The following is a 19040-nucleotide window of genomic DNA, read 5'->3' as shown; positions in this document are numbered from 1 at the left end:
AGTGGTATATAAACACTTTAAATACCTGTCAGCTTTTAGCTGTCTGCTATTACATGGTGTAATTGAATGGGACTTTTTTTCCATTTGACTTTCTCATCAGATCCTCAAGATGGAATGCATAGATAGTTTCCCAGAGAGTAGTAGTTAGTGGTTCAGTCATGCTGGAAGGTCACAATGAGTGGAGTCCTGCAGGGATCAGGCCCAGTTCTGTTCAATATCTTCAATGATTTAGATAAAGGCAGAGAGGACACTTACAAAGTTTGTGGACAATACCAAGCTGGGAGGAGTTGCAAATGCTTTGGAGGAGAGGATTAAAATTTGAAATGGGCTGAAGTGAAGTAGGATGAAATTAAAAGGACAAATGCAAAATACTCCATTTAGGAAGGAAGTTGTACCCATACAAACTGGGAAAACTGCCTAGGAAGGAGTATTGTGACTGGAAAGGGATCTTGGGCTCATAGTGGACCATAAGCTAACTGAGTCAACAGTGTAACACTGTTGCAAAATAAAAGCAAACTTCCTTCTGGGATGTGTTTTAGCAGGAGTGTTGTAAGCAAGACATAAGAAGTAATTCTTCTGCTCTGATTAGGCCTCAACTAGAGTGTTGTGTCCTGTTCTGGGCATCACATTTCAGAAAGATGTGGAGAGAGTGCAGAGAAGAGCAACAACAATGATTAAAGGCTAGAAAACATGACCTGTGAGGGAAGATTGAAAAAACTGGGTTTGTTTAGTCTGGAAAGAAGACAGAGGGGAGATAAGTTTAAGCATGTAAAAAGGTTCTTACAAGGAGAAGGAAGAAAAATTTGTTTTTCTTAACCTCTGAGGATAGGATAAGTAGCAATGGGCTTAAATTGCAGCAAGGGAGATTTAGGTTGAACCTTAGGGGGAAAAATTCTTAACTGTCCTGGTGGTTAGCATTGGAATAAATTACCTAGGGAGGTTGTGGAATCTCCATCATTGTCTAACCTAACCTGCTCTTAATCTCCAAGGACATGTCAGGAATGGTCTAGATAATAGTTAATCTTGCCATGAGTGCAGGGGACTGGATTAGGCTACCTCTCAAGGTTCCTTTTAGTTTTATGAAATATTTATCATCTTCCATCCTCTCCTCCTTACTAGGGCATAGAGAATCTCCATTAATAGAGCCTCTCCTGTCAGCTTTCCCCCAGCCCTTAAGGTTATTGAACAGTTTTTAAATTAAGTGCCAGCAATCTAGTTCTATTTTGGTTTAGGTGGAGCCCATCTTCCTGTATAGGCTCCCAGTTTTTAATCTAAAGCCTAAGTTAAGGGTTCTAAAATGTAAACTAGCTTTTTATAGGCACATCTCAGATTTAGGAATTAATGGATGAATACAAGTTGTAAAAAGTAAAAGTAGCCACAGGTTTCAATGTTTGCAGGGAAGCTGCTTTCTTAGAGCAGTTGCATTTCAGCAATGGAATGGGAACTGGTGCCAAACACGGCTGTGTAGACAAGCCCCCTGCTGTAACTGCTTCACAGCCAAACTTGAGTGGAATGAACAGCAGACAAGCTGCTTGTCAGTCAGTACCATCCCTTGTGGCCACTGTTGCTGCAGGACTTTCTCTGCAAGGCACCATTGTCAACACAGGATGTTACTCTGCAGTCACAGAAGGACTTGCCAGGCAGAAATTTGTCCTGGGGCCAAGTCTGTACTGGTGCCATTCAATATTATACCTGGGGCCTGGGTTACAGTGGCAGATGGTACTGATAAGGAGGGCTCAATCAGTGTCAGGGAGGTAGCACTGTCAAAGGTTTTTCCTTAGAAAAGTCACATAACATCCTTGGTATTAAGTAAGTTGCTTCTGCCAGCAGCAATGTAACTAAAGCCAGAAGCAGAGAATTAAGATCTCAGTTTACAAATACAGACACTATCAGGATGCTTCCACCCAAAGTAACCATTTATTAAATACAAGAGAAGCCAATGAAGATATTAAAGAAGTGGCAATCAACCAGGTCAGGGTTGTTTCTGGGGCAGAATACTATGGCTACATCTCTTGATGAGGTCTAACCGAATACCTTATTCATAGGGAAATTGTAGGGTGAAAACTTGGAATAAATTAACTAAGTGCTGAGTGCCAGCTAGGTTTTCTCTACAGGAGCTGTACTGCATTCTTCCTGTTCAAGAGAAACATTACCAGGGTCTGGACTTGACTTTCCCTGTTGTAAAAAATACTTACATCTCTGCTGGAAAGAAATATAAATAATATTAACCTATAGAAATAGGGTGTAAAGAAGAATTTCTAGTAGTTCTAATTCCCTCCGAAGATGCAACTTTAAGGTCAGGTTTTCTATGTCCATCCTCAAGTAATAAGGACACAAAATACATCTAAAGATGACTGTGGAGCCTCATTAAGGCTGTGTATGGTACCAAGATGGACACCTTGCACGTACTAGAACAAACACTGACAGTTTCCACTGCTGTGTATTTTTACATTCTGAATTGAGTATCCAAGTGAAATTAAAAAAAAAAAAATTCACAAACCCGGTTTGCTCCAGGTTCAATGTGAGCACAAGGAATTAACCAAGATTAGAAAAGCTCTAGTTCAAGGTCATTGTCACCAAAGCCACAGCAGCACTTCATTCCTTTAGCCTGTTCTTCCTCCCAAGGGATCACACGATTCTTCAAATCAGTCAGAAGTAGATGAAGGATATTTATTGTTGACACATTTTGCCTGTAGTAAGAAGCTTCATTTACACAGCAGGGTGTAAACAGCATTGACTAAAAGTTTGTTAAATTCAACCATAAATAACTATAATAAATAATATATCAAGTAAATTTTCAGCGCACATTTCAGAGCCAAGATGTGGATATGCTTTACTCACATGTGCTTTCTGGAAGGAGAAGCAGAAACATTAACAGCAGTTATCTTACTCACAGCTGTAATCATATCACAGGAAAAGGATTGGCATACCAACGTCCTTAAACCCCTACCAGTCAGGTATTTGACTGAAGTTTGAGTCCACTCAAGTTGTTAGGGGTTTGAAAGGAGATACAGTACAAAAATGCTATTCAAACCCCAGAAAGAAAACCAAAAGCATTTAATTGTCAGCAAAAGTCGTTCTGCTCTGAAACCCAGATGACATTGTTCATTTTCCCCTTGCTCAGCATCTGTTTGAGAATGCACTTTTTGGATGGGAAAAAAGCATTTCAAGCAACATATTGTGCTTCGTTTTCCTCTGGTCTTGGTAAAATTTACACGTTTGCCTTACTTGGAATGATATTTCATCTACATCTATGCTTCTACCAGAAAGTGGACAAGATTCAAGAGTATATATTATTCCTACATGTTTCTCAGAGGCAAGGGGGAGGGGAGTGCTATAGAATGGGGACAGTTCTAACAGGATTTGGAGCCATTGTATGCCAACTACTACAGCTGTTACACACACACACACACCCCTTTCCATTCACTCTCAGAACATCACACATATACACACTTAGTGCCTTTCTCTGTTCTCACACATCCAGCTCTCCAAACATATATCACATCATAATTCCCAATATTCACAGTAATGTACAAAAAAATACAGCTTTTCAATTCCCATTACAACTGACAAGCCAAACAATTAGTGTATGTCTGTCTTCTAAAGAGACACATAATACTAACCTTAAAGTATAGTCACACACACACTCATAGACCGTATGTGGTTAGATGTGCACGAGCAGGAAAATGACTAATCTGTAGCTCAGTACTGGCACTTAACTTACATATAGCACTGAGCCAAGAAGTACAGCAGTAATTTCAGTATTCTCTTCAGTTCTTGAGCACAAATAGGTTTTTCATACGAGTTCACTTCTAAATGGTTTATGAAGTGATGCCTCACTTTAAATACACCCAATAGAGGGCAACACTTGTTTGCATTAGTGAAGGAAGGTAGACGTGGTGTGTTTTACTGCTGCAGAACACATTCCATAAGATACAGGACTGTCACCTCCCCATATTACACCATTATCTTTCTATACAGAATAGAAGCTACATCTTCAATTCAGCAACCGTGTCTTTGTCCCTCTTCTAGGTGTCACATTTTTAGGAATAATTTGCTTCCTTTTAGATAATCATTTTTGAGTACAAAAACCAAATCACAGGTGCTTTAATCATTTACTGGTTAATATTTTGAACATGGAATGTGGTATTTTATACATCAGAGAGAGAACCCATTCTTTCTTCCAGGATTTAAAAATCAAAGATCAGTAAAGAAATTTTTGTTAGTAGGTTCAATATCAATCCAAAAATGGCCCAGTTAGGACCTAACTATCATATTCTTCCCTGTTCTGGGTTTTTCAGAGTTATCCAATTCTGAAGAGGAAAGTTTGAAAATAAAACATTGAAATTTACTGTGGCAGTTACCAGTGTGTGTGATTTGTATTTAACTAGTTAATCAAGAACATTTCAGGATATGTAAACACTTGTAATTGGGAAGCCTATTTTCTGTTACAAAACCTGTGTGTGCGCGCGTGCTGGAAGTTCAGTGTATCGAGTACAGAAAATGAACTCTCGGCTTTCACATGAGAGGGATGTTCTGATCTTATGGAAAATGTGAAGCGATTTTAAAAAAAATAATTCTATTTTTGTACTCAGAAATGTTTTAGAGGGAGAATGAGCTCTAATCATTTAGATCTGAGCTCTCAACCTCAGAATAGCCAAGTTTGCTGTGTTTGCATGGGCAACACAATTTTAAATTACAAAATTCGAAATGTACATGTTCAAAGATCTTTTAAAATTAAATTATACACATGAAACCAGTCTCTACTAAACTATCCTACAAATATTCCACAAACAAGGCAGCAAAATAACCAGTCCACCACAAAATCTAGGAATACAAAATGTAAGTCTTCCAGTAATTACTGTAATGGGAACAAAAGTTCACAAAATAAGTTAGTCTCCAATTCTTCATGTACTGTCACTGGAGGTATTTTCAGGTGAATCACAGGGTTTCCAACAGCGGACTCATGAAACGAGCCTCCCAAAAGCATCCCTAGTCTTGTCTTGCCCAACTCAGCCACTAAGTGGATCCTCTCTGTAGTGAACAGCATACCGGAGCTTTTCTAGCATTATATCCAGAGAGGAATATTGAGGAAGCTTTATCATGAACATACAAGTTTCAACACGGATGTACCGAGAATCTGGGGAACCTGTAAAGGAACCACATGAAAGACTTGTTAACAGGCTCTGCGCTTTGAAGATCTAGTTATGTTTCTTTCCCAAGAATGTAATTTTCACACTGTTGATACTGACATGTATCAAAGTAATGGAATCCTGTAAATTCTAAGTTCAGGAGACCCACCAAAAAGCCCAATGGAATTTATATTGTTCAAGTTTGGTAGGGCCGATACTTGGCTACAATATCATCACTTGAAAAGATATTCTGCTCTACAGGAGCCACATCACGAAATTCCACCACATTCCCTGCCTCTGCGTACATGGCCAAAGGGCAGGTATTTGGAGTCTTTAGAAGATTTTTTTTTTTGCTTGAAACATCTTATTAGGGCATGACTTAAAAACAGCCACATTATCTCTCTTGTCATAGTTACAACCATTTCCTAACTGCAATGTGCTTTCTTCTGCAGCCTTGTCTACACAGTGGAGTAATGTGCACGCTGGGGGTGTGATTTCTAAAATACATGAACGTGTGTGCTAACTTGTCCATGCACTAAGTTAAACAGCACTCCGTATCACATTAGTGCACTTTACTACACTGTGCAGACAAGCCCTGAATCTGTCAGACGAAGAATGTTTTAAAAGGCAGTAAGGATTTGAAATCTAAAAAGGTCACAAGGTATGAGAGGCTGATTTTATTTATACAAATGTACAGTCAACAACATACCCGCAGCTCCATCTGGGGGTGCAATTTTCATGGGATAAGGTGGAACATGTGCAGTATCTGGCCCTCCATCTTTACATGGACATGTAAAGGGGATTCGTTCCTGGTTGCAGGCAAACTTGATGAATTTGCAGAGTTCTTCCTGAGTAAACATTTCTAATGCACCCCAGAAAAATTCAATATGTTGGTCTGTTTCCATCAGCCCCACCTGGTACATGGTGTGTGCCTACCAGAGGGAAGGGGAAGGTCAGTGAAATTAGATACAGATGAAGATGTGTATTACTCTTCTTTTCACGTCTTCCATCACTTATTTTAAAGCAGCAGCGATAATGGAAATGAAACAGCAGGGTATCCTAACCAATCAGTTTTACCAGTACAAGTTCCCCTAGAAATCGATTCAGTCAAACTGTTGCACTGCGTACAGTGAAATGTACCTGGACTTTTGTATCATTCTATCCCAACTGCTTCTATAACAGATTGACCTTTACACAGACCCTTTCTAAACCGCTTCCATGCTGTGTTTTTGTACACTCTTCTATACCAGCTCAAGGCTGCTGCTGCTGTTGCAAGGCAAACACATCTGAAGAGATCGCACAATATTTTAATACAAAAAGAGTTAAAGGTGTTTGATAATGTAAGCCAAAAAACAACCCCTTTTTATGGCGCATTGCCTATAACATAACATTAATGTACTTAAAGACCAATGCCAACTAATTCTGAGAAAGTACATTTGCAGAAATTATCCTGCTATATCCCGTGATGGAATTTTAAATAGCTAATGTAATCTTAGCCAACGAGGCAGATATTGAATAGAGTTTGGTGATATGGACATTTTTAGAGTTTGATAATTTAAATATTGATTTTAAACAAATTTAAGCCCTGCCTGAAAAACAGAATTGTAGTTTTTTGTTGAAACAGAAGCAACTGTGCCAGAAGGTGCTTACCAATTCGTTACCCTAGCTTTAGACAGGTACGTTCCAAAGGGACCTCAGCCCAACGTACCTTCAGGAACTCCAGGTTAATGTAAGGTAGCCCACATGTCCTTAGCTCCATTTCTAGAGGAGTCAGTGTTGTTAGAAGCTGCAGGGGTATAATCGACCCCAGGCCAGCACGCACAGCCGTCATGCAGTCAGGATTCTGCAGTTCATGCAGCCTCAGATTCCGGATTGCTGTTGCATATATGTCCTTATTCTCCCAGCTGACATAAGGGATTCAGAAAGAAATGAGTCAGAAGAAAAGTCTTACTCCCCATTACAAGCTGCAGTCCCATTTCCTGGGTTCCCAAGCAGAGGCTTCTGGTCACTCATTCTGATGCCATCTGTTCCCAATGTAACCCACATGCAGCAGCACCTGCTGATCCTGGTGCACGCCCCTTGCTTTCATAGCTGTGAGTGCACGCACACAACATGCAGCTATGATACTAGGAAGTGGTCACTGTGCAGTACTGCTCAACCCTCCATTATTTACAGATACACAGCGGGATGCTGCACATTCCCAGGTCCTGCCAGTCAAAGGTACTGGTACTCCCAGCTTTCACCATTTAGCTGATGGTTGAAAAGCCATCACCTTTACCCTCATGAAACACCCTCCCAACAATGGTGTTACTCACGTTACGGGAATGTGCCTGCCTCTAGGACACAGCTCCACCTCCTCGCCGGTCATGCTCAGGTAGGTGAACTTGCAGCACGGTTTGTTAGGATAATCAGGGCTCTCTGTTGCTAGATGCTGGGATGCAATTTCAGCACACAAGGCCTCCAGTTCAGTCTCATCGTTTAGCTAGGATGACATGATAATATCTAGTAACTTGCACTTTACCTTGCTCTTGTTAATCTCTTCAGACATCATGCCAACATAATGAGTAAAAGGGCAGGTGCTGGCTTCCTCATGTGCCCGGGGTGCTTGACCCCTGCTCAGCCACAGGCCCCGCCTCCCACTCCACCCCTTCCACAAGCCCCACCTCTTCACCCTGTGCTGCCCCCTCCCCTGAGCACAGCCCAGAGCTGGTCTGCTGCCTCCCGCACACCCGTGAACAGCTGATCCACAGCAGGCTGGCAGATGTTGGGAGGGAGGGGGAGGAGCTGAGCAGTGGGGCTGCTGGTGGGTGCTGAGCACCCACTATTTTTTTCCGATGGGTGCTCCAGCTTTGAAGCACCCAAACAGCTGGCGCCTAGGAAAGGGCCCCATTACATTTTACATCATCCACTGAAAGGCACCCTGGCCACGGATAAGTGAGCACACGTGGGTACGAGGCACAAGCCAGCATTCTAGTTTAGCACTATACTGATTACAAATGTGGTATGAAATTTCACATGCTGCATAAAGTAAAATATTTCAGAAGGATAACGAGCATGTCACTTGACCTGCATTCCAGCTGTGAGGATCTGCTGGGGACTTTTAGAGGTTATGCTTTAAAACCCCCCAAACTATCCCTGTGACTCACAGAATGTTTTAAAGATATTGCCAGCCACTGCTGAACCAGCCCAACAAACAGACACAGCACAGGAAAGGAAATGCAGCAAACAGCTACTTTGTGCTGTGCATAAGGGCAATTAAAATGTCTATTAGAAACCGTGGGGTTATGGGAAATTAACATTTGTCAGACACAACACCAAGTTATTAGGAAAAGCAATGTTAGTTTTCACATTTAAGGGAATATTATGAAGAGTAGTTTAAAAACTAAAGAGCATTTCACAGACCTTTAAAGTTGCTACTGTTTTATAGTTCTGCTGACAATTGTGCACCGTACTAACATTTGTGCATGGGATCATCTACTGCCTGCAATGTTTCAAAACTAAGAGCTAGGTTATGTAACTGATTCACAGCATTAGGTTTCTCCAAATTACTGAATTGCGAGCTAATGAGTAAAACCTATTGCTACCTAATGTGGAAGCCCTACCACAGTTGATCGTGGACCTACAGATATACTGTAAAAAAGTTAGAAGTTCCTAGTCTCACTGTAAGCACAGCGTGGCCATCCTGGGAGGGATGACAATGTGTGATTGAGTGGCTTTCCCATGCCAGCAGGATGTAAAATGACTAAAACTCAGGGTCTCATCCTGCAGTTTCATGCATGATGACAAAGCTTTGCATCCACATGGAGCTGTACTGGCCTTTAACAGGAGTTTGAAGGATCAGGCCCTCAGGCAGTACAATTATGGCAGGGTTTGCTATCAGCAGCGAAGGCCCAGTGCACAAGGGCTATGGGTAAAGACGACAAAGAAGAAAAGAGGGGAAAAATTACATTTTCAATTTTTTTCACATAGTTGTAGGTAAGGATGTCAGCTTCCTGGAGATCAACATCTGGATCCAGTGGTTCTCCTACTAAGGTCTTCCAGAAGGAGGGTAAGAGATCCAGCGGAAGTGGAACGTCAGCTCTAACTGCAATGCCCAGCAGATGTCCAAAGAAATGAAGCAACTGCTCTTCCGCATAGGTGATAGGACTAGGTGTCAGAATATACTTCCCCTTAATAAAACAAACACAAGCATTGAATGATTAGAGAAAACGCCAGAGATGAATATTTTCATGAATTGGCAGGTTTCAGCCACACTGAAGCCTCGTTAGTTGCCTGGAACAGACTTTCTCAAAGCATTGGGCCCAAAGATGCATAAATGTTTGCCCTTAACAACACATTGGGTTGTTAAAGGGGGCTCTGCTTTGAAAAGTTTGGGAAATGCTGGCCTAATTTTTTTGTATTAGCTTTAATAGTTTAAAGTCTAAAGCATGTAGGTCAGTGGTCCCCAACCTTTTCGTCTGGCACAAGCATCCGCCGAAATGCCGCCAAATGTCAGCAGCATTTCGTCGGCAACGCGTCTCGATGACACCTCTTGTCAGCGGCAAGCGGCGTCATCGAGAGACGTCACCCCCAAAATGCCGCTGAAATTCGGCGGCATTTCAGTGGATGCTTGACCGCCGGCCAGGAAGCGGGCGCGTCCACGGGCACCATGTTGGGGACTCCTGATGTAGGTGGTAGAGAGGCCTGCGGTAGTTTGCATACAGAACTGGATTGTGTTTCTGTTTATGCAGTCTGCTCTGCCCCACCTCAGCAGCACTGCAGGGAAGGAACCATGATTCAGTGACTGAGCTCTCTGGGACAGGGACTATGTCTTGCCTTGTTTCTGTAAAATGTCTAGCACACAAAATAGGGGCCAAATTCCAATACCCTCACTCACACTGGGTTGGGTCTTACTTCACAAGTAGCACTACTGATTTCAGTGAGGACACTTGTGGAGTAAGAGTGGCAGAATCTGGCCCATAAATAACTTCTCATGAAGAAATACAAGGGACACTCTTGAAATCAAACACCTTAAAGGGTGCTTTGGAGGAGATGAGCTTTGTTCTCAGGTCAGAATTAAAGCATGTAGCAGACAGAGAAGCACCTTACTTCTTGTGGCTATTTTCTAAACACCATGCAGGGGAACTCACCTATACATTCCCTCCAGTCATTAATGGGAGTTGTATGGCTAACTCCCACATGCATCACTTTGAAAACCCCCCTAGTTGTCAGCAATTGAGAGCATTCTAATCCTGCCCTAGTCACTGAGTGCTGATAGCGACTGTGTCCTTAGTAAGAGTAAAGCACTTTTCTACGACTTCGCCATGGGGATACCCTACCTTATTCTTATTGACTGCAGAGCTGGGGCACAGCAAGAGCAGGGAAAGCGAGGAGCTCTGTAACTCCTTACAGACCTGCCACAGGAAGTGACGAAACGAACCACCTGAAAGAAAGAGACAACACTTTCACTCTACGGGTACGTCTACACTACCAGCTGGATCAGTGGGTAGCCATCGATTTATCAGGGATCGATTTATTGTGGGTAGTGTAGATGCGATAAATCAATCCCTGATCGCTCTCCCGTCGACTGCTGAACTCCAGCAGTGCGAGAGGTGGAAGCAAAGTCAACAGGGGAGCTGCAGCCGTCAATCCAGCGGCGTGAGGACGCTAAGTAAGTCATTTTAATTCAATCTAAGATAAGTCAACTTCAGCAACGCTATTCTCGTAGCTGAAGTTGTGTATCTTAGATCGATCTTCCCCACAGTGTAAACCAGGCCTAACAAACCACACACCCCTTCTGGCCTCGCTCCTGTTGCCTTCTTGTCCACAGTGTACTATCCCCCTGAAATCAACATGTAACTCCAATTTCTACAGGTGAAACGTTTCATTGTGTGTAGGTGGATAACCAAGAGTGGGGTAGATGGCAGCCACTCCTAACCTGTTCATGTGCATGTCTGCACTGCTCCTGTTTAACTGCAGAAGAGAACATTCAGTGGATTGATTTCCACTGCATTCTCAAGTAATGGTCTTGTCTTCAACCGCTAGTTATTTATTTAAGGTTATCTGGAGAGATGCAATACCTTTGTTATCCTGCTTAGACTTCAAGGAGAATTCATAACCTTATTAAGATGCAGCAAAGAGTCCTGCAGCATCTTATAGACTAACAGATTTATTTAAGCATAAGCTTTTGTGGGTAAAAACCCCACTCCTCATTGTTTTTGTGGATACAGATTAACACAGCTACCCCTTTGATACGTCATATTTTCACAGTGATGGAACATACAGGCAGTGTACTCACAATATAGTTAAATGCAATGGGGAAATACTGCTAGAATCTTAAAGCAAACCAAGTTAAGAATGCATCATATTAATCTATTTACAGGTATTGTTAGTCATCATAACTGTGTGTCTTAAAAAGAAAAGATAGATCTAATACGTTGAGGGGATACTTAAAACAGCTCTTTAATGACATCGCTGTGCACCTCCAATAACTTCCTGCCATTTGATAGAATTCAGTAGTCAGTAGTGGGGAAAGCGTTAACTAGAATTTCCATTTTTCCCTCTCCTGTGCTATATCCTGTCATTAACGTCCTAAGACAACCCATCAGAATCAGTACATGGAGACTGCACCAATCTAGCAAACAGGAATGGATTTTCTTTTCTCAGTTTGTTCTTTAAACCTCCCTTGCAGTTGCATATACCCCGAGGATGGCAACAAATCAGTAAAACAGGAAACTTTCTCCCGGTTCTTATACCAGTATCTCTTGGAGATGCCACCCAACAGTATGTAGCACTGGGGAAAGTGTCTCTAAGCCAAAGTTTAGTGATGAAGTCATTTAGATAAGCCTCTCCCTAAAGTCAGTATGTTCAGAAAACTAGTTGGCCTCAGATATGATGTTTCCCCAATTTCTTTCTAGCATAAGAATAAAGCATACCAGGGACTAGCATTTCATGTCTCCAAAGAAAGATCTGTACTATATAGCAGATTATATAAATTAAATATAAATGTCTACTCAGATAAACCTAACAACTATCTGATAGCTTAGACCCCAAACTAAGAGAGAAACTTTATGAAAATGAACTTTTTTTTTTTTTGTAAATTGGCTTAATTTAAAGCTTTCCCTTGAAGTGTCTGCAACTCAGCTATTGTAACATGGGGTTAATCAAAAAAACCAAAAAGTGAACCTGACCAGTGTACTCTCACTTTCCCAGCCAAGTTGCACTCAAAAATCAAACACAAAGTGTTGGGAGAAAAGGAGACATATCACACACAGTCAGTCGTTATTTAACAAAAAAAAGTTCTTACCTAACAAATGTTCTTTTAAGTAGAGCATCACTGTAGTGTCACTAGAAATCTGTCCCTATACTACTTATTCAGTCTAAACAGTCATGAACTTTTATGGAAGCTGGTCCTAGTAAACAGGACAAGCTCATGTCCTCTCTAGCATTAGTTCTGCCTGCCTTCTTTGGGTACATTCTGATCAACATGCCCAATGCTACGTGTCACTACTATTCTGTCAAACTGTAACTTACTTGTTCCATGAACCTCCTCTCCAGTGAAGCGAATGTTAAAGGCGTATGTGGGATCTCCACCACTGGCTAGTTTAACACAGAGCTGAGAGGATGGCACACAGGCTAGCTGCCTAGCTGCCTGGCAGAAGTAGGAATTCTCTGAAGAACGGATCTCCCCTATTTAAAAGAAACATTTTTAAAAACTGAATCTACTTTGAGTATTTTGTGTTCATAAGCAAGTGAGCTTGGTTATCTTAAGACCAATTTGAAATCACAGGCAGTAAATGAAAATGAATTTGAGAGAGAATAAATCATGCACATACCTCCCACTATTTCTAATGGATCCAGTGTGATTTCTGGAGCTGCATGATCTGCTGTTCTTTGCACAGTGGCATTCAGCACTCGATTCATTACAGTCACTTTTGTGTCATAAAAGATTAAACCTAAATAAAAGACAGACATGTTTATGTCTACAGTTGGTCCTTCCGTAATTTTATTTCCTGAAATAGTCTGATGAACAACATTTTGGGACTGATTTAAGCTTCTGTAAGCCTCAGTCTAAGAGCTGGCCAACCCAAACAAACCTCTGGACACTTTTTGTATTCAGAGTTAATATTTATTGGAAGACACATGTCAAGCAAGTACTTTATCACGGTATTTCTATACAACAGATTTCGTATATTAGATGAGTATGTCCTGTCAGCCAAACCATAAGCTGTGTAAATAATATAGAAAAGCACATTTCTAAATAGCTTTCTGAAATCTGGCATGCTCTGAAGGTGATACTAATGACAAGAAGATATAAATAAGTGTGTCGCATGGCATCCCAAATCCAGACGCTACGCACAGACAGAGACTGTGAACACTCAACTTTCATACCTTAGGTTTGCAAGTGCTCTTTTCTGGTTGGGTAGAAGCAAAGACCCAGCATCAGCTATTTCTCCAGAGTAAATGAAATGACTGATCTGGCTAGGGTAGCCTAAATCTTTTACTCATTTTATGATTATTGGAGATTCTCATGAAGGCTTCGATCTTTGTAAGCCTATCACTTCTGTGGCAGTTAGCAGGCTCACCAGTTCTGGAACCATTAACTAGATTGTATGCTCCTGTGACTAACATACCATTTCTGTCTTATGGTTATTTATATTGCGGTAGCACATGGAATCCCCAAGCAGGACAAACATCCGTCCATTGTGCTAGGTATTATACACAAACAGAACAGCCTGTCTCCAACCTCCAACCTCACAATCTAAATATTTATGTTTGTAGTGAGATACAGCAGCCTCCTCATTACAGCAATTCCTGTTGTGTTTTCAGGGTACTTCAGCAAGGTCATCTGAAACATAGCACTGCCCTGGTTGGTTCTCCCTTACTCATGTGCTCACGTTGTCCTCAGACAGTCAGTCATTCCATTCAGTCAGCATACTGGGTTAGCCGGTTGAGAAGCGAAGTCAAGGAGCTTTTATCAGTATGGTGATCAGCTCTCTATCTCCTCACAAAGTTCTCCAATTTCCGAGGTAAGTGTGGATTAATATTTTCTCCTATCTGTACCAACTAGAGACCCCCCAAAACATGCTAACTTCCCCCAGGCATCAGACATTCACAGAACTCCTGCAGTCCTAGAGACACTGACCTTTGGCCTCTTGCAATAACGTAGCAATACCATTAGTGTACATTTCTGTCTGTCGCAGCTCCACCAGTGGTAGGAAGAAGGTCTCCAGCATGGTGTTCAGAGACTGAAGCAGTGCAAAACGCAGACGTAGACTTTCAATGGGAACATCTAAGATGGGGAAAAAGTTCAGAAACAGAGATAAAGCACAGGACAGGAGTCCCCAAACTCATCACACCAGCACCCATTCTGGCATAGTGACCTAGTGACCACAGACTGCAGGGGCCCTGCAGAACGAACTACCCTCATGTCCATTAGAGGCAGCCCCCGCAGGCTAGGGTAGAGACACACCGACAGGGTTTTGTGTGGGGGAAGCCTGCACTGCCATTGCTTATGCTGTTCCTTTTCTGTGGTGACCCAGAGGACTTCAGTTTCCAGGGCTGTCAATTCAGTGCTGAATTCACAGCCCTTCACTAACTGTTTCATACTCAGTCCATTAGCAATCTATAACCATGAACTGAAGAGGAATACAAGTGTATGAAGCAATAACTAGAAACCCCCCAATTTGTGCATACTCAGCAGACAAGAGACTCTGGGATCAGCTGCGTCAGCTGGATCCAAGTAAACTTCATGTGGGTGCAGTCGTGCTGGGGTAATTGCAAGATGGCAGCAGAGTCGGTTGATGTACTGCACAAGGGCTACGTCCATTTCCAAACTCCACTTCCGGGATGCTTTCTGAGCATGTCTCGTGTCAATGCAGGCACATCTGAAGAACAAGGAGATTAGAACTGCTACATGCAAATGCTCTCCTGGACTGTATTAACCACAAAGCCAGGTGGCTTTAGGTCTCTCCCTTTCCCTAAGTACAGCTCCTTTAGCCTAGAGATTAGGATGCTTCAGCTATGAGGGAGAACGAATCATTATCATCCCCCCTTACCTGACTTTCATTACCTGCCTACTAGACTTACTGCACTGGGCACTCTCTACTCTGAGCTCTTAAGCAAAAAAGGGAGTGGGATATAGCAGCCAGGCAATTTGCAGCTCAATACCAGGGAAGAGGATCAATCCATTTAAGAGACTTCTCTGCTCTGAAATGGTAACAGGGAAGAAAGTAACATGATGACTAAACATTCTACTCTGTACTGGCTCCTTCAAAACAAGTGGAGAAATCTACCGAAGCAGTTTCAATACCATGATGCACAGAATGCAGGCTGGATGTGGCACGAAGCCAGAGAAGGTCAGTTTAGGCAACAGCTGGCAGTGCAGTTTTTGACAGGTCAGTTTATTAGGGATTTTGGAAGTAAGAGGGACAAAATGAATTAATTTTGTTTAAACCAGGTTTCCACAATTCAGATGTGATCCTCCTAGCTAGCATGTGTGAGCCAGGAACATCATCCTGGCAGCTGAATATAAATCGAGTCCCTTAAGTAACATTCTTAAGAAACTATTTAACAATTCTAGGTTGAGGCATTGTAGCCATGTCCAGAAGTGTACTGAATGTTAATAAGTTTCAGACTACCTGTAGTACAACTGATCCATTCTAAACACGTTCAGATTAAGCACTGAATTCTATACCACTTTTACAAAACATCTATCGCACCTTTCGAAATGAAGATCATATCCACAGGACAAAATAGCTCTCCAGACACTACGGATGTCCTGTTTGGCTCGATCAACAACAAATCTGTGAAATCCATCCAGTGTCAAATACTTCTCTTCTGGAACTGAAAGCAGAGACGTAAGTATCAAACAATTAGTAATTTACCAGAAAAAAAATGTATATCAGGCAGGCTTATTTCCAGACTGTTTGCTTTTGTCTGGCTACCCTCAACTCACAGCTGAAACTTAAGTTACCTGCCTGCTTCCCACTGATCTTGTCCTCTCCACAAGGGACAACTCTAAGACAGCCTTTCCCAGAAGAAAATCTGATAACATCAGGGTTGCTAGGGTTTAATCCGGTGTTCATTTCTCCCTTATTAATGACTCCACCCCTGCAACTCCCGTCAAGGAGCATTTCTGCCTGAGAGGGAGCTCTATACTAGCTCTCTTACAACCTGACCATGTGTTTCCAAAAGTGAAGGGTGGAGCCACAGAATGAACCCTCATTCTCAAGCCTTGCTGGCCCGGGAGTGGAATATCAAGTGAGAGCCTTGCACGCCATTCTCCTGCCTGGTGGTACCAGACCCAAGATTGCCAAGCTAGTATGTAGCATTTCTGAAGCTTTTATTTCAGCTTAATAGATTACAGAAGTCTTACTACAAAGAAACCAATTCCACACTAAAACTGAGGAACACAAACACAGGACAAGTCCCATTGTTCAATCACATTCTGTCTCCATTACACATTGCCTTTATACCTTAAGCTCTGTGGACTCCAGGGAAAACTAGTTTCCTGCCCCAAGTGCTTAGCACGCCACTGGAGTTATAATAATAATCACATGCTAAGTTCTGCCCTCATTTACCTCAGGGACTCCAGATTCACACTGATACAAGTGAGAGTGGAAATTGGACCAACATTTGCCATTAGTTTAATATTTTAGACAACATGTAAATTAACCTATGTAAAAAAAAGACAAGTGGTCTTTCATTTTTAGTCTAGAAAACCTGGCCAATTGACATGTCTGGAATCTTCACCCTTTGATAGATAGCTTGTTTTCAGAGATAAAGGAATGAGAAGAATTTCCAGACAGCCCCTACCTTCTTGTTTCTTTGTAGGAGACTTCTCTGGGTCCTTCTCATCAGGCTTGCCCTTCTCTGGAGATTTTGGCTTTACAGAAGGTTTTTTCTCACTTAAAGCTGTTCTGCTGTGGGACAGAAACATTTTTTGGGTTAGAATGGACATTTCCTTAAATGACTGAGTGTGGTATCAGTCTACAATATGAAATATTGTTTAATGTAATAAATGATTTATGCCCTCAAAGTCATGAGTTAGTTTAGGTCACCTCTTGATTTTTTTAATTTTCTTTTAAAATCATCTTCTGCACACCAGTATGTCAGAACACTGAAAAGGAAAAGCTAGTTCCATGCAGAAAAGCCAGCTGTTTTATGACTGCAGAAAAGTTCAAGGCACTAACCTGACACTATTGAGCACAGACTTTTCCTTTGCAGGTGGTTTAGTAACCGGACGTTTGGAGCTCACAACTTTCACTGGATGTTGCTCTTTGCCTCCCTTGTTATACTTGCTCTTGTCAAACTTAGGCTTGGGGACACCATATTTCCTTAAGATCTTCCAAAAGAGAAATGAATGATTAGCCAATATTTTCAAATTATACCAGGAGAGTAATTAAAGAGGTGTTTTATACACAGCTACCTGAGTGAGTTGGTCCTCCAGCACCTTCTTTGGTGGGCGGACATTTGTGAAGAAGACATGGAGAAGGTTTCCAGGAGTCTGGGAATTTATTTGCTCTTTGCTCAGATAAATATCAGCAACTTTAATGGGTTTTGCTGGAGTTAGGCTCAGCGTTTGTTCAGAGTGAACACAGCTCTTAAATATTTCTGAGAGGACTTCTCGAGCACCTGGGACCAATTTCTCACCTAATACAAAAAATTGCAGTACAGTACAAATCCAACATACAAATAGAGTTTAGAGTTAAGACACTGGGAAGATGTGTTTCTATTCATCCACTATATTATTAAAAAAAACCTTGTGCTCTAAAATACTAGACAGCAAATAATTTAGAAAACAGTACGCAAAGCAGTCATGACATTTTTAAAGTTCAATTTATGATACTGCAGACAGTGCCTTCCATTTATTTTGATCTACTACCTTAGTGTAATTTTGAGTGACATCAACAATTGATTTAGTTATCCAGCAGATCCCTGGGTGCATGTCACAATTTGCATAGATACACAATAGTGTTTATGTCAATAATTGAATTACATTGTTCTCTGAGGCCCCCGCCCCTCAATTAATCTTTTCTCCTCCTCATTTAGAATTTAGGCCCCATCCAACTGATATAATTTTCTATAGCTTTCTATGATTTGATTCAAGAGGTTTTGATCACACTGTTAGAATAAAATTAACCATTGATTGATGTAAGTCAAAGACTATGAGTAAAATTCTGCTCAGTTACTCTGGATTTGCCCCAGCGTAACTCCGTTCAAGTCAAGGAATAGTTTGGTCTAATAATATTTGTAAATGAGTTAAAATCACAATTTTTTTTCCTGTTGACTATTAAATAAGTTAATCATGAATAATATTTTATTTACTATCTGACCAGCTTTAGCGATTGTTGAATGTGCTAAACTGTCACAAATCCCTTCCCCCTAATCTATTGGCAAGTAATTTATACGAGAACAATTTTTTCCATTGTCAGTCTGTCAATGAGTGATTCTGGATTTACACCAGCATAAGTAAGAAGAATGTGACCACTGCATAAAACCTGGAAACAAGGTATTTACCAATATGAAAGATACACACCTTTTATCGATTTATCATTAAAATAGTCTTCTAGGACTGGGCTCCCTTGTGTATCAAATAAACTCTGATTTACAGTAGATACAGTTAAAATCTCCTCAGTTGACATTTCCATTAGTTCATCTTCACCGTCCAGACTTGACAAACCAATCAGATCACTACTGTTAAATAAACTGGCTCGGATTTTCTCTATTTTAGCTCGTGACCTTATCTGCGTAAATAACGAAAGTAGTTACAAGGAATTCTGATGGGGAACAAATTATCTGTCATTTATATTGGTTAAGTCTTGCGTTCTCTTTTCTTGCACAGGTTTAATGTTACACATGTGCTACATTAATCCTCTGATACCAGAACTCAGATTTACCTGGCAATACATCCATTCTAGGAAGTGG

At 41.3% G+C, this 19040-nt stretch overlaps 1 protein-coding gene across 1 annotated transcript in view; it reads right to left on the bottom strand.

The window, feature by feature from the left end:
* Positions 1 to 2656: 2656 nt before the first annotated feature.
* The window catches only part of HECTD4 (HECT domain E3 ubiquitin protein ligase 4), a 111428-nt gene continuing 95044 nt past the window's right edge, over positions 2657 to 19040 (bottom strand). The window contains exons 62-76 of the mRNA XM_032800699.2: positions 18652 to 18859; positions 17542 to 17765; positions 17306 to 17457; positions 16929 to 17035; positions 15833 to 15956; positions 14808 to 14998; positions 14257 to 14403; positions 12947 to 13066; positions 12645 to 12800; positions 10451 to 10554; positions 9080 to 9301; positions 7448 to 7614; positions 6841 to 7036; positions 5842 to 6064; positions 2657 to 5149 (exon numbers count right to left, since the gene is read on the bottom strand). Coding sequence (XP_032656590.1) covers positions 5013 to 5149; positions 5842 to 6064; positions 6841 to 7036; positions 7448 to 7614; positions 9080 to 9301; positions 10451 to 10554; positions 12645 to 12800; positions 12947 to 13066; positions 14257 to 14403; positions 14808 to 14998; positions 15833 to 15956; positions 16929 to 17035; positions 17306 to 17457; positions 17542 to 17765; positions 18652 to 18859 — 2478 coding nt within the window. The 3' untranslated portion in view covers positions 2657 to 5012. The remainder of the gene's footprint in view (positions 5150 to 5841; positions 6065 to 6840; positions 7037 to 7447; positions 7615 to 9079; positions 9302 to 10450; positions 10555 to 12644; positions 12801 to 12946; positions 13067 to 14256; positions 14404 to 14807; positions 14999 to 15832; positions 15957 to 16928; positions 17036 to 17305; positions 17458 to 17541; positions 17766 to 18651; positions 18860 to 19040) is intronic.

This window comes from Chelonoidis abingdonii, chromosome 22 (genome assembly GCF_003597395.2).
Source record: "Chelonoidis abingdonii isolate Lonesome George chromosome 22, CheloAbing_2.0, whole genome shotgun sequence".
NCBI classification, from domain to species: domain Eukaryota; kingdom Metazoa; phylum Chordata; order Testudines; family Testudinidae; genus Chelonoidis; species Chelonoidis abingdonii.
Note: the sequence above shows the minus strand (reverse complement) of the source record. Positions and strands in the feature narration are given on the sequence as shown.